The sequence below is a fragment of the Rattus norvegicus genome, chromosome 16 (genome assembly GCF_021556685.1).
Source record: "Rattus norvegicus strain SHRSP/BbbUtx chromosome 16, alternate assembly SHRSP_T2T, whole genome shotgun sequence".
In the NCBI taxonomy this organism is placed as follows: Eukaryota; Metazoa; Chordata; class Mammalia; order Rodentia; family Muridae; genus Rattus; species Rattus norvegicus.
Window position 1 is genome coordinate 52,040,648 of NC_141549.1, and position 13,696 is coordinate 52,054,343.

At 44.2% G+C, this 13,696-nt stretch overlaps 2 protein-coding genes across 13 annotated transcripts in view; both read left to right on the forward strand.

The window, feature by feature from the left end:
- The window catches only part of Erich1 (glutamate-rich 1), a gene marked incomplete at its 5' end in the record, with an annotated part of 52,793,804 nt that overhangs the window by 21,170,088 nt on the left and 31,610,020 nt on the right, over positions 1 to 13,696 (forward strand).
- Tenm3 (teneurin transmembrane protein 3) overlaps positions 1 to 13,696 on the forward strand; it is a 612,494-nt gene that overhangs the window by 575,493 nt on the left and 23,305 nt on the right. For all 13 annotated transcript variants that reach the window (XM_087588318.1, XM_087588319.1, XM_087588321.1 and 10 more), the window contains 2 exon segments: positions 8,500 to 8,675; positions 10,384 to 10,619. In XM_087588318.1, coding sequence (XP_087444444.1) covers positions 8,500 to 8,675; positions 10,384 to 10,619 — 412 coding nt within the window.

The window sequence follows — 13,696 nt, forward strand, 5'->3', positions numbered from 1 at the left end:
AAGCAGTTTTTACAGGCTCTGGTGCATCAGCTCCAACATGTCCATGGCAGGAGCATTACATCATCCCTTCCAGTATAATCGCTCAGCCAACTAATGTTCTCAAGGCGCTAAATTGCTCCATAACAGCTCAAAATGAACCATCCAACCTCCTCTTTGGACTCCCCTCTCTCTACGTTCGATAGGTGCTCTGATAGGTTTGCCTTACAGCACATCATCAGCCTCCCTTGCAAATTAGCTGTCAGATAATTTACCCAAAGGCCAAGACACACACTGGACACTCTAAATGATCATCTGGGAAGAAGAGCTTCCCATGCAGACAGACTAGGATAGCTTTCCCCTTCCTATTGTTGCAGAGCTAAAGGTTGACAACTGAGAACTTTCTAGAATGGTGCATCTTTCTCCAATTCAATCCTGGGATGGTCTAGTGAACACCTATACAGGAGCCTCAATCCTTCCCACTCAGCCAAAGGACTGAATCCAGACTAGACACTAATCACTAATCAAAACGAATTGATCATGAGGAGATGACGAGACAGGACACTCTCAGAGAGGCTCTGTTTTCCCAGCATAGATAGCATAGGCAGGAAAGCACTAGGATACACAGGTAGTTCCCATTTGGAAGTTAGGAATGTAAGTCCCCACAGCACACTGTTACACAGGATCAAAGGGTCGGTCTGGGGACTTGTCTGTTACTGAGCACCATTATCCCCCAGAAGTCTGACACAGGAAGGCCATGATTTCAAGAACTTGGCTAGACTTAAAATAACAATAGAAGAAAGAGAGAGAAATATACTGGCCAGATCTTAGGAGAAAACCACTCCCTGAGAAGTGGGTGTGATGAGGGAGCTACGGAGAAAACTAAATTAAGAGTGAGTGAGAGCACAGTGAAGAGTTCTGTAGAAGATCCGGTAGCGGGGGAGGCTGTGAAAAACATCCCCACAGTCTGAGCTTCCTGTGGAAGTAAAGGGGGTACCGTGTATTCAAGGATCCACCTTCTTAAACCCTAACTCTTTGGAATGTTCAGATCACCTCTCCTCGTACGGACTATCACTTTCTATCTTTGTCTTTTGTGTGTGTGCACGCACATATTCATGTGTATGTATATATGGGGCCTCTCATTGGCCTAGAGGTCACCCAAGTTGACTAGGCTGGCCACCAAGTCCCAGGATTCTGCCTGTCTCCACGTCTCCAATACTGGGATTAAACAGCACATGGGGTTGCAAGCATGCCACCACCTAGTGGCGTTGTTGTACTGGGGTTGGACCTCAAGTCCTCATGCTTGCCTGGCGAGCACTCTACAAACTGAATTGTCGCCCCAGCCCCAGCCCCTTTACTTTTCTTTTTTTTTTTTTTTTTCTTTTCTTTTTTTCGGAGCTGGGGACTGAACCCAGGGCCTTGTGCTTGCTAGGCAAGCGCTCTACCACTGAGCTAAATCCCCAACCCCCCCCCCTTTACTTTTCTATTGCTCCCTTGGCTTCCATCCCTCTTCCCTCCTGAAACTGAACAGTATCCATTTTCTGTCTCAGAGCTCATGGACAGACAGCATATTAGTCTCAGTCTTCCCTTATTTTTACATTCCAAGTCTACCCACTTACTAAGCAATAGTCTAAGTAGATAGACTGAACAATGGTTTGCTGCCACTGTTTTATCTTTGCATTCACTCGTACCCCCAAGTCATGAATGTCATTGGCTCCCTGTACCTTTTTGTAACTCTACTTGATGCCACATTCCTCCTCCTCTTCTTTTTCTTCTTCTTCCTCCTTCTCTTATCCTCTTCCTTGCCCTCTTCCTTCTTCTGCTTCTCCTGGTCTTCTCCCTCCTCTTCTTCCTCTTCCTCTTCCCTCTCCTCTTCCTCCTCCCGATCTTCCTGCTCCTCCTCCCCTTCCTCTTTCTCTTCTTCCAATCTTCCTTCTTCTCTTCCTTTTCCTCCTCCTCTTCCTCCTCTTTCTCTGCATCCTTTTCCTTTTCTGTGAAACAGCTTTGGTCAAATGAGAAAGGCTCTGGACTAGACTCCACAACCAATGTGTCTCTCCCAACTGCGATGTTTGGCAAGCCGCAGAACTGCTCTTACTTATGAAATGAAAGGTTTCTTAGTAAGGAAATTTTTCCTATTGCTGTAACACATCTGTGACGTTGTCGTTCTTCCAGTTTTTCTTGGCCTCTGTCAACACTAATCCCATAAAAAACATTTACTAAAAGTTACCAAATTTCCTTTGCTGAAACAATGATACATATGACATCTCTGTTGAACCTAGAATCCTGTGTAGTAGGATGCTGGTGGTAACAATAACCACTTACAGTAATACATGAAATTTCCTTGTAAGTAAAATACCTACCTTGAAAAGAAGTTCTCCCAATCCTAATCCTTTCCTTTTCTGCACATCCATTCTCTCTCTCTCTCTCTCTCTCTCTCTCTCTCTCTCTCTCTCTCTGTGTGTGTGTGTGTGTGTGTGTGTGTGTGTGTGTGTGTGTGTGTGTGTGTGGAGAGAGAGAGAGCAAGAATACAAAGCAAAGAACAAAAGAAAATGAGCTTGCACTCTGTCCATTTCTAGAACATACAGGATAATGAAGGGATGTATAGTTCTATAGAGGGGGTCTACATTTCAAGACCTACACGAATGTCCATGTTCCTCAGTCAGTGCACAATTTTAAAAGATGCAAGGGAAATGCACAGAATCCTTTGAACCCTAAGGGAGCCATTTCTGGACCTCCCAGTTAGATTCCTGTATCTGAAGGCCTGTGTATTTTCTATCCTTTGGTCAGTTCTCCTGTGCAGATTATGACTATGCAAAGACTTTGCTTGGGTCACCTTTCTTGAATGTGATCCTTGGGAAATAAATGTCTGAGGCCATCTCTCACTGCGCTCCACGTTCAAAGGGCTACATCCACCCTTGTCCACATCCTCTGAACTTATGCTATCTGGAGAGTTCAGGGGAAAGAGAGAATGGCAAAGTGCCAGCAGACTGCTACCCTCTCTGCTTTCCTGAAACAAACACTGGTCAGACTCTGTCCCTTAAGAGAGACCTCCTAAGGAAACTCAACCAAGCAAAGAAATTTAAGTTGGTATAGCCCACCCTCTCCTGTCTGCTCACATTCCTTTCTCAAGATCCTCTCAGCACTTGAAAGGAAATGCAAATTAAAAAACAAAATGGCATTCTCTTTTGTCTTTCTTGTTCCTTCTTTGCTCTTTCCCTGTCACTTTGGTAACTGACTGCCCTGTCATCTGAAGTCACTTGATCCCTCTGCTTATCATGATATTAGATTCTTTTTTTTTTAAGTGTCCTCCCAATTTTTTGAGGATTTCCTATTGACACCATTGCTATTGAATTCAAGAAATAATAGTTTGTCTCAGAGATCATTGTTAAGAAATACCTACATATAAATTCTTGGGCTTAGTGTCAGAGATCACATTATTAGTAGCATCCAAATGCCAAATCAGCCCACTATCTGAGTATAAATGATTTTGCTATCGGTATATTTGTTCTTCGTCGGGAATGAGAATCAAGGACTGACTTCTGCATTCGTGTTTAGTACTGAGGGTGGGGATTTGTCACTTGACATAGTTGTGGATAGGTTGTTTTAAATTAGCACTCTAGAGGAAACACTGTCACAGCAGGTGGCAACAATGAGTAGACTTTCTTGGTTTTGTTTTTATTGGCTCATGTAAAAGGAAATGTAAGCTATTAAATGTATAAGGCGGTCAGTGAAACACAAGGCCCATGAGTCTTGTTGGACAGTGAAACAGAGCACAGGAGTCTTTCATGGAAAAGCTTACTGTGATTCAAGTCTAAGAGCAAATCCACATACCTACTGAGAAACATAATTGGATAATAGAACTGAAGACCCAGGGAAGATGAGAAGGACTATACTTGAACATTCAACGAAACAACCCATCTTAAAAAGAAGTCACATTCTAAAGTTTTGGAGAATTGCAAATCGTTTCCACTTGAATAAATCTACAGTATCAGTAGTCTATTAACACAGAGCTGTGAAAAGTGTAGGTTAGACAGAGCTTCTTTTGAGTGACAATCAACTAAAGATGCTTAAGCACAGAAGTATTATAATCATAATGTTTCAGAGATTTACCAGAAAGTGTGGCACTAGGCAGGTAGACCAGTTGTCTCTGGCAGCTGTGAGAACAAAAAAATAAATATGTGAAAGATATTATGGAGGGAAAATGGAGATCTGAGCAGTTCATGTCTGTGAGTGAGAAGGAGAGAGATTTCATCTCAGCCTCACTGAGGCTATGACTCTGAGGCATTTACTAATCATCTCGATGCCTAGGAAACATAAAAAGCATTTTGAAAATACTCTACAAAAGCTAAAGTAGCAAGTCTAGGCAAAAAAGAATGCAACCAAAATTAAAGTCAAACAAATATAGAACCATAAAAAGGGTACCCCATCAGTGCAAGAGCATAAGGTCAGCCAGAGCCTGAGGGAGGGTGTCTTTCTCCAAACAGAGTCCTTTGTGAAGAGAGGTCAGCCGGGAGCGGGAAAGAATGTGCTGTGCGATGAGTCTGGAGCTATGAGGCTACGACCAGATGAGTGGAATAGTGAACATGAAGTTGATGTTCTGTTCAAATCCCCTAAAGCCTATTGCATTGCAAATTCAAAAGGCTAATAAAAGAAAATCTCCATCTCTAATATACAAGTTGGGGAGGTCTAGTGCACTGAGGCCAAGCCACAAACATTATGCTGAACCACAAAGCTGCACATAAGCAAAGGCAACGTCCAACCATATATGGATTGATTGTGTGGAAAGGTCTCTGATCACGCAGGGTGGGGGGGGGGTCCAGTTGGTCATTGCTGTTACGTTGTTCTTTTAAAAAAAAATCTTTTAACTATCATTTCTAGAAATACCTGAGAATTGTTTTTTGAGAACTGATTTGTTTGTTTGTTGTTTGTTTGTTTGTTTGTTTGTTTGTTTGTTTGTTTCAACTCCGTATCCAGAATCCTCTGGTCATTTTTAAAGTCTCCCACCTACTCATCGAGTTTTTGCTATTGGCGTGCATGTTCTTCATCAGGAATGAGAATCAAGGACTGACTTCTGCATTCGTGTTTAGTACTGAGGGTGGGGATTTGTCACTTGCCATAGTGAGGGATAGGAGGTCTTAAATTAGCACGCTAGAGAACACTGTCACAGCAGGCGGCAACGAGTAGACTTTCTTGGTTTTGATCTTATTGGCTCATGTAAAAGGAAATGTAAGCTATGAAATGTACGAGGTGGACACTGAAACACAGGGCGCATGTGCCTTTCAGTGTCGATCAATGAAGTCTTTCCCACAGATTAGTACCTTTGTCCACAGAAATGACAAAACCTTTATTTTTTCATTTACAAAATAGGGGAGGGCTAACAAAGTACAGAATTCAAAGAGCATTCAGAATGATGTCTTAAATCCCTTGCTTTCTGAAACTGAATGGGTAACGGAGGATAGCTCCCTGTGTTTTGCATATTCAGTAGGTCTGGAGAACTCTCTCTGCCTGGCCTTGTCCCCTGCTTGGTAAACCCCCTCGGTGCTGAGTCAGCGTTATTAGAATTTTGCTGTCCCAAAACCCTTCCTCAGCGCTCCATCCAATCATAAAGCCTGGGCAAGCCCTGACTCACTCTCCTATTGAGTTCTGCTGCAAGCACTCCCAGCCCCCAAAGGCTCAACAACTAACTTGCCTTTCTTCCCACTCCCAACACCTTCATTGCTGTATATCCAAGACCCCTCATCACCCCTCAACTCCTTCACCCCTTCCCCGACCCAGTCTTGATCTATCCAGTCCTGATAGCAGAGCTCACCCCAGGGAGGTCCCTACTGGCTCCTCCGGCTAGAGACATCTCTGCCTACTTCTGGGCCCTCCTAGGATCCGTAGTAGCAGACGCTCTTTCATTGTGAGGAAGCAAACTTTCACATGTGTGTCTAGTTTGTATTCTCTCTGGATTCTCAGTGCTTGCTCCTAAGCTTTTACTTTAGAGAGTCTTGAGAAACTGATGAGTAACCAGATAGCAAGACACCAGAGAGTTCTTCCTCATTCCTGGCCTTCCCACACTTTGGTCCTGTTGATGCCTTAACTTCATTTAGTCACTTGTTTAGCCAGTTGTTGAGAACTTCCAGAGCCAAACTGTTAGGCTGAGCCATTGAGGAACCAGCTTTATCCTTATGTCCTTCTGACCGTGGATTCTCGAAAGGTTACTTGTATTTTTATTTCCCAAAGAACCAGAGGCTAACAGGTTGCCCCTCTGAATGCTCAGAAACCTGGGCTGGATCCCTGTGTGCCTGGCCTCCTGTGATAGAAAATGCCTGCCCAGCAGGAAACGGAATGAGTGGTAAGCCAGTGAAAGCATCAAGTCAAAAGGTTGGCAAAATGCTTTCTACAGGAGAAAGGTGAAGTTTCTGCTTGAGATTGAATGGGGCTGGAAAATATAAACCAGAGAAAGGGCAGGTCAGCATCTGCAGCAGGAATGAATCAGCATGCTGGTGGCGAGCGGGATCGTGTGTGTTTAAAGCACAGATCTCGACTTTGAATCAGGCCCTGTGATTTACAGAAAGGATAATTAATAGGCCTGAGGTCAGGTACCCAGCAGTCCCAGTGATAGCTCAGCCAGGAGAGCCCGAACAAGCCATTTAACCACCTCATCTTCAGTTTTCCCTTTATAAGATGTGGGGAGAGCTAGCGCAGTACAGATGATCTGTAGGTAAGAGGAGATGTTAATTTCTAAAGGACTTGGGAACTGTGGGTAGCACAGTGTGCTCTAGGAATTACACCGAGTGTAAGCCTCAACTTGAGCTGATTTTGTTCATAACTCTGTATCTCTGAGAACGAACCTATGCAGGCTTGTTTCAAGACCAATAACGTCGTCAGAAAGGCAGTGACAGCCGTAAACTATTTTGGATTTCTTTCATTTATGCCTTAATCTGCTCGGAGCCTTGGGCTTGCTAGGGAGGGAAGATGTCTACTTTATTTCTTTAGCGCGCCTCCGTGGAGTCCAAACGTGCGTCGGTTTCTCTCGTCTCCCTCTCTCCCCACTTCCTCATGAGCGCCCATTCCCTGCACTGGCTGAGCAGCGTGGCCGGCTGTCAGACCACGTCAGTCAAACCCCTGATCTCACTGACACTGACCCGTCTGAGTTAATGGGTCAGCACAGCAGCTGGCGCCGAGCAGGCCTGGCCTTCACCGCCTCTGTTGGCTGGAATCTTCAAACTGCAAACAACTTTCGCGTGCTTCTCCTGCCTGCATTCCCATTGCTCTGTATCCACTGTTATGGCTGTTTGCCTGCCCATCCTCCAAAAACATACATCCCCCACGCCCCCCACTGCTTCTGGGCTTGTGAACAAGGAAGCTTCTGGAATTCTCATTGAGAATTTGGAGTTTGCTCTCCTCTACTCAGATAATGGGATCGTCTTTTTAAATTTTTCTCTGGTGACGTCACAAATGGGAAACTCAGAAAAATTCAGTTCTTAGTCAAATGCTGTTCCTATAGTACATTTTTTTATTATGGTGGCATGATATTTAAAATGGACCCTAATATTTAAATAAGTTTCCTGTGTTTATATGCTAAAAAAAATCTAAGCATGTAATAAGATAGCAGAAAACTGTTAAATGTCAGGAAATACTTTATCTCATTACACTAAATATAGCAAGTCATTTGAGAGAGCTCACACTCTTAAAATAATCGTACAGACAGGAGAGGTTGTGGGCTGGAGAGGTGGCTCAGTGGTTAGGAACACTTTCTCTCCAGGAGGAGCCTACACCGTCTTCCATATCCTATGGACACGCTCATGCATGTTAGAATACCCCCCAACATGTACACATAATTAAAAATAAACCTTTTAAAAAAAAGCATGTATTTTTAAGGAAGGTTATAACCATTGCTACCACTGAATTTGCCATAAACTATGTCAATCACTGAGAAATCTTAAAAGTCCTTAGGGATAAGGGATGCATTTGCCTAGCTTTCACGTGATTCTGGTGCCAGCCCCCAACAATGTCCAAAAAGAGTCTTTAAAAGGTTCTTCCCCGCCTAGTTAATTTGTCGAAAATGTCTCAAGATGCTAAAATAATACTTGAAACGTGTTTGAAGGGTGCACACGTGTGTGCATGTGGCACAGTCATGGAGGGGCTCAGCTGACAGATAAAAGCAGAGGGCACTCAACTGCATCTACTTAGCGGAAAGTATGGAAGAATACTACAGAATTTAATATCAGCAAACATGTTCCCTTTGAAACGGCAAATTAGATGTGCAGGTGGGTTTTGGTCACACTTCAAAGAGTAAAATGCTGAGATGGAGAACTGTTCTGTTTACTCTTGCTCTCACCGGCAAGGTTTTTTTTCTATGTTAAACAGGCTTTTGATTACTTCAAAGCCTGTTTGAAGTCCTCACTCTGCATAGCTCATGCACAAAGACAAATACTGCTCCAAAGTAGTGTGGCTAATCCCGGTGCGCCTTAACTGTACAGGTAAAAAGTGCCCACCATTTCCTTGTTAACACCACGTGACACCTCTCTCATTCAGCTACGACAGTGAAGGTCGCCTAACCAATGTTACCTTCCCAACTGGGGTGGTTACAAACCTGCACGGGGACATGGACAAGGCCATCACGGTAGACATTGAGTCATCCAGCCGAGAGGAAGACGTCAGCATCACTTCTAATTTGTCCTCCATCGATTCGTTCTACACCATGGTCCAAGGTAAAGGCAAAGCTTTCTTTGAAATGAATAGAGAGTATTAGTAGCGCTCAAGTAGACTGTGGACCCTGTGTCCTAAGATAACACAGATGAGGGGAGGGAGGGGATAGCAGGAGTGCTCAGGGGAATTGGTGAAATAACCAAGACTCTGCAGGCAGTATTATACACACTCACATACTCATACACACACTCACACATGCACACCCATGAACACAGGCATGAACACATGCATTCACACACTCACATACTCACATGTGTACACAAACACGTGCACACACACTCACACATACACACACATACACACATACTCACTCACATACATACACATACACACATACTCATACTCACATGCACACATACTCACACATACACACACATACACACATACTCACACTCACATGCACACACACTCACATGCACATGTGAGTGCACACAGGCAAATAGTGCTAACCTTGAAAATGTCCTTTTCAATTCTAATTTAATACAACAACTTAATTTCAGCCCTTGATGTGTGTCATCCCACTAGATGGTGTCATCCAACAGTTTCTGAGAGCACACCCTCCCCTTTGCCACCTCACTTTAGTGACTTGAGGCTTGAAGCCACATATAATGACGATTTTACCCCCCATATCCCAAGAAGCTATTTATATAATATCTGAACTCTTTCACAACTCGGAATAACCAGTAAACCTCCATTAAGCCTCTCCTATTTTGCTTGGGTTTGGTTTGGACTAACTTGTGTTTGATTGTTGTTTGTTTTTTTCTTTTTAAAAACTCACCCATCAAGCAACCTCTGTAAGCATATTAAAATAATATTTCTTGATTGTATTTCTCCTACAAATGATCCTATATCATTCCAAAGCCCTACACTGAGACAGAGGCACTCGTCTAAGATAAGAAAGGTTTTTACAAAACATTGGGTGGATCGATCTCTTAAGTTAGTTTGGGGGAGACCATCACTTGTATTTGGTGTATGCAAGCTATGGATACTGGCCTTCCAAAGTTTCTTTGACAAAAGACAACGGAGGGGAGGGTACGCCTCTGAGATCCTGAATGTGGGCAGGACCCAGTACTGAAAGGTGGCTTGGTCCACTGCACATTCCAAGGAGATAAGAGGGTCGAGGGGGAGAGGGGAATTACAGAAAAGGAAGGATGGAGAAAAGAAAGGTATGTAGGTTGGTACCAGGTACCTGCCCTCAGGTATGTACTTCCTTTAGTCAGGGACTCCAGAACCTCACAAACAAAGGCCAAGCTCCTAAATCATTTTTAGGGATCACCTGCCATCTAGACCATACATCATTTAGTACCCTCTTTTGTTTGCCCTTGGGGTCCTTTTCTTCCTACTGGGCCACCTCATCCAGCCTTGATACAAGGGTTTGTGCCTAGTCTTACTGTAATTTACAAGGCCATGCTCAGTTGATATCCTTAGAAGACCTGCTTTTTTTTAAAGGGAAACTGAGGAAGAACAGATCTAGGGGGAGAAGGAGGTGGGAGACTAGGAGGAGTAGAGGTAGGGGGAGCTGTGATCAGAACGTATGTAAAGAATAAAAATTGAAATTAAATTATGTATTATATGAAAATGAAAAAAGAAATCTCAAAAACCGCAGGCCTCCATGTTTTAGAAATCTTTGTCAGTTGTGAATATACAACCATCAGATATTTAATGCAGACAGAATAAATCACCTTAATGCTTTCCTTTTTTCTTTTTTAGACCAGTTAAGAAACAGTTACCAGATTGGGTATGATGGCTCCCTTAGAATCTTCTATGCCAGTGGTCTAGACTCTCACTACCAGACAGAGCCCCACGTTCTGGCAGGCACCGCGAATCCCACAGTAGCCAAAAGAAATATGACGCTTCCTGGTGAGAACGGACAGAACCTGGTGGAATGGAGGTTCCGGAAAGAGCAGGCCCAAGGCAAAGTCAATGTATTCGGCCGAAAGCTCAGGGTAAGAGATACTTGGGAGGAAGAGAAGGACATCCAGCACTGGGGGGTGTCCATCACTGTGGGGAGTGTCCATCACTGTGGGGAGTGTCCATCACTGTTGGGGGTCTCCATCACTGGGGGCTTATCCAGCATTGGGGGGTGGCCATCACTATGGGGAGTGTCCATCACTGTAGGGAGTGTCCATCACTGTTTGGGGTGTCCATCACTGAGGGCTTGTCCAGCACTGGGGGGTGTCTAGCACTGTGGGAGGTATCCAGCACTGTGGGGTGAGTATTCCATCACTGTCAGGTGTGTCCAGCACTATGGGGGGATGTACAGCGCTGCTCTTTGTAGACACCCTGTCTGCACACCACCCACCACCCTCAACTCTCTACCGTGACTATATGTCACAAATCATACCAGCCATGAAACCTTCAGATGCCTAAAAGGAAATCTTTTCTGGGGGTTGGAAATTGCATGTAGCACAGATGTACAATCTCTAGATATCAACTGAACCTCGTTTTGCTGACGTCACCCTAAGAATCTTAGGAGCATGATCTTCCTTCCCCTGGTCTGTGAGCAGCAATGGCTTCCTCCTGCAAAGATGGGATAAATTAGGCTCAACTTAAATACCGACAGTTTTCAAAGTCACAAATACGAATGGTGAAGGAGATGGGCCAGCCATTGAGAGGTGTCTCTCTTTGCAGTTTGAAGTGCATGGTGTGGATGTATAGCCAAGATGTCCGACCTCAGAACCTCTCTGCTGTCTCTTCGCAGTTGACAGAAGCCCACCCTTCATTGGCTTTTTTATGAGAGATGCAGTGGTTCTCATTATGCTGGTATAATTGGGCCTTGCAAAATGGTCCCTGCATTGACTCGTACTTTTTTATCACTCTTCCATTACGGGCCAAATGCATCTGGAAGGCAAGCTGTGATTTATGGTCGCTATTTGATAAAGACGATGTAGATTAAACACAGAAGCACAGGTTGCAAGAAATCACCTTCAGCCACAGTAAACTGAACCTGATTCATTCTTTATGTCAGCAAACAGAGCTTCAGTTTATTGGGTAGAGAATTCTCCCCAGCATTACTTCCTGGCCATTAAGATAGATAGATAGATAGATAGATAGATAGATAGATAGATAGATAGATAGATAGATAGACAGACAGACAGAAAACAAGAACAAAACATGAAGCTTGCTGGTAATTCCCCTCCCCCCCCCACCCTCACTCCACTCTAAATGGCTAAATTATTATCCTAAGAGGCCAGCATTATTTACCTTGGCAATTCTTCTGGGTTAGAAACAGCATCTTTAGCTTCTGGCTGTTTCCAAAGAACAGAAACAAATTTTTAAAAAGAACCAATGGATCAAACACAGACTAAACCCAACATGTAGGATGAGTTCTGATTTCAGTCTGTCACAAGGCTGGTGTTTGGGTTGATAACATGGTCTCTGGAGCCAGGACTTAACCACCTGGTCCCTAAGCCCAGGTCCAGTCAGCCCCAGATCGAGTTTGGCAGTCTGGCCCAAAATGAGGCTGTCGGGGGTTAGGAGAGTCTGAGGACTGAAGGGAGACACAGTGGCCACTAGAAGGGAAGATAAAGATGCAGCCACGGTGAAGCCGTGGGCAGAGAAACACTCCACGTCTCTTCTGCTGATTCCCCCGGGACCATGGTCTGTTGCCTCCCTCTCTGCTGCGCCTGGGCCCTCCTTCCTCAGCCACTGAAGATGAGCTCCCAGGCTTTGCCTTCCTTACTCAGTGGTTCTTGAGTTCATATGCTCACATGCGTGACAGAAACATGCACACACTTCAGTCATTGGTATACACACAGATATACACAGGAGTTGCAGGCACACACAGAGATACAGAATTCCCAGGAGTAACAGGCACACAACAATACATACACAAGAGTCACAGGCCCGTGGTACACACACAAATATACAGGTATCACAATCTTACACAAACAAACACAGATACACACAGGAGTCACAGGCTCACGCACACAAGCATAGGAGTCACCGTCTCACATAAACACACGAATCACAGGCATATCCACATATACAGGTATCACAGTCAAACCCAAGTCACAGGCACACACACACACACACACACACACACACACACACACACACACACACGTCATAAGCACACCAAGCCTCACACAGTGCCCTTCATCAAAAGACATGAAAACTCTCCTTCAATGTAGGCTTTCCCAGTCCTGAACAACCAAAGACAACAACACTTATCCAGAATCAAAAAGAAACACTGAACTAGAATCTAGCCTCGGGCTCCACTGTTTTCACATTGCTGCTCACTGTGTCAAATGTGGCATTATAAGGCAGTTTTCATACGACTATATATTGTGCTTTAAGCCTCTCTGCTTCTGACCCTGCCCCTTCCCATTTCCCACTTCTTCCCTTCCCGTTAACCGTCTTTGTCTCTGTAGACACTTCACTTCTACGTTGATGGGACCAGTACACACATGAATCTGTATAAATGTAGGGACCATAGGCAAAAGAAAACATAAGACATCTTTCTTCTTGAAACTGAATAGACTGGCTTACTATGATTATCTCCAATTGTATCCTTTGTCCTGTAGACAACTTAACTTCCTTCTTCTTTACAGCTAAAAGATAAGATCTCATTGTGTTCCTCACTGTTTTCAACCATTCCTGTACGATTGCACATACATCAACCATAACTTACCTGCTGTGAATAGTGCTGTGTGGTACGTGGGCTCATGAAATGAGCAGACAGCTCGGCAAACACAAAGTATGCATAGCCTAGAAACACCTGAGAAAAGAAGTTCAACCCTAGCTGTCATACTTTTCTGTTGCTGTAATTAAAACACCATGGCCAAGGCAACTTATATAAAAGAAAGCATTTAATTTGGGGCTCATGGTTCCAGAGGGTTAGAGTCTATGCCTGTTACACCAGGGAGTTTGGTGGACAGCAGGAATGGTACTAGAGCAGCCAAGTCACTGAGAGCTTGACCTTCTGATCTACAAGCATGAAGAAGAAAGAGGGGACTAATTGGAAATGTAGTGGATTTCTAAAACCTAAAGCTCCCCTCCAGTGACACACCTCTTCCAGCAA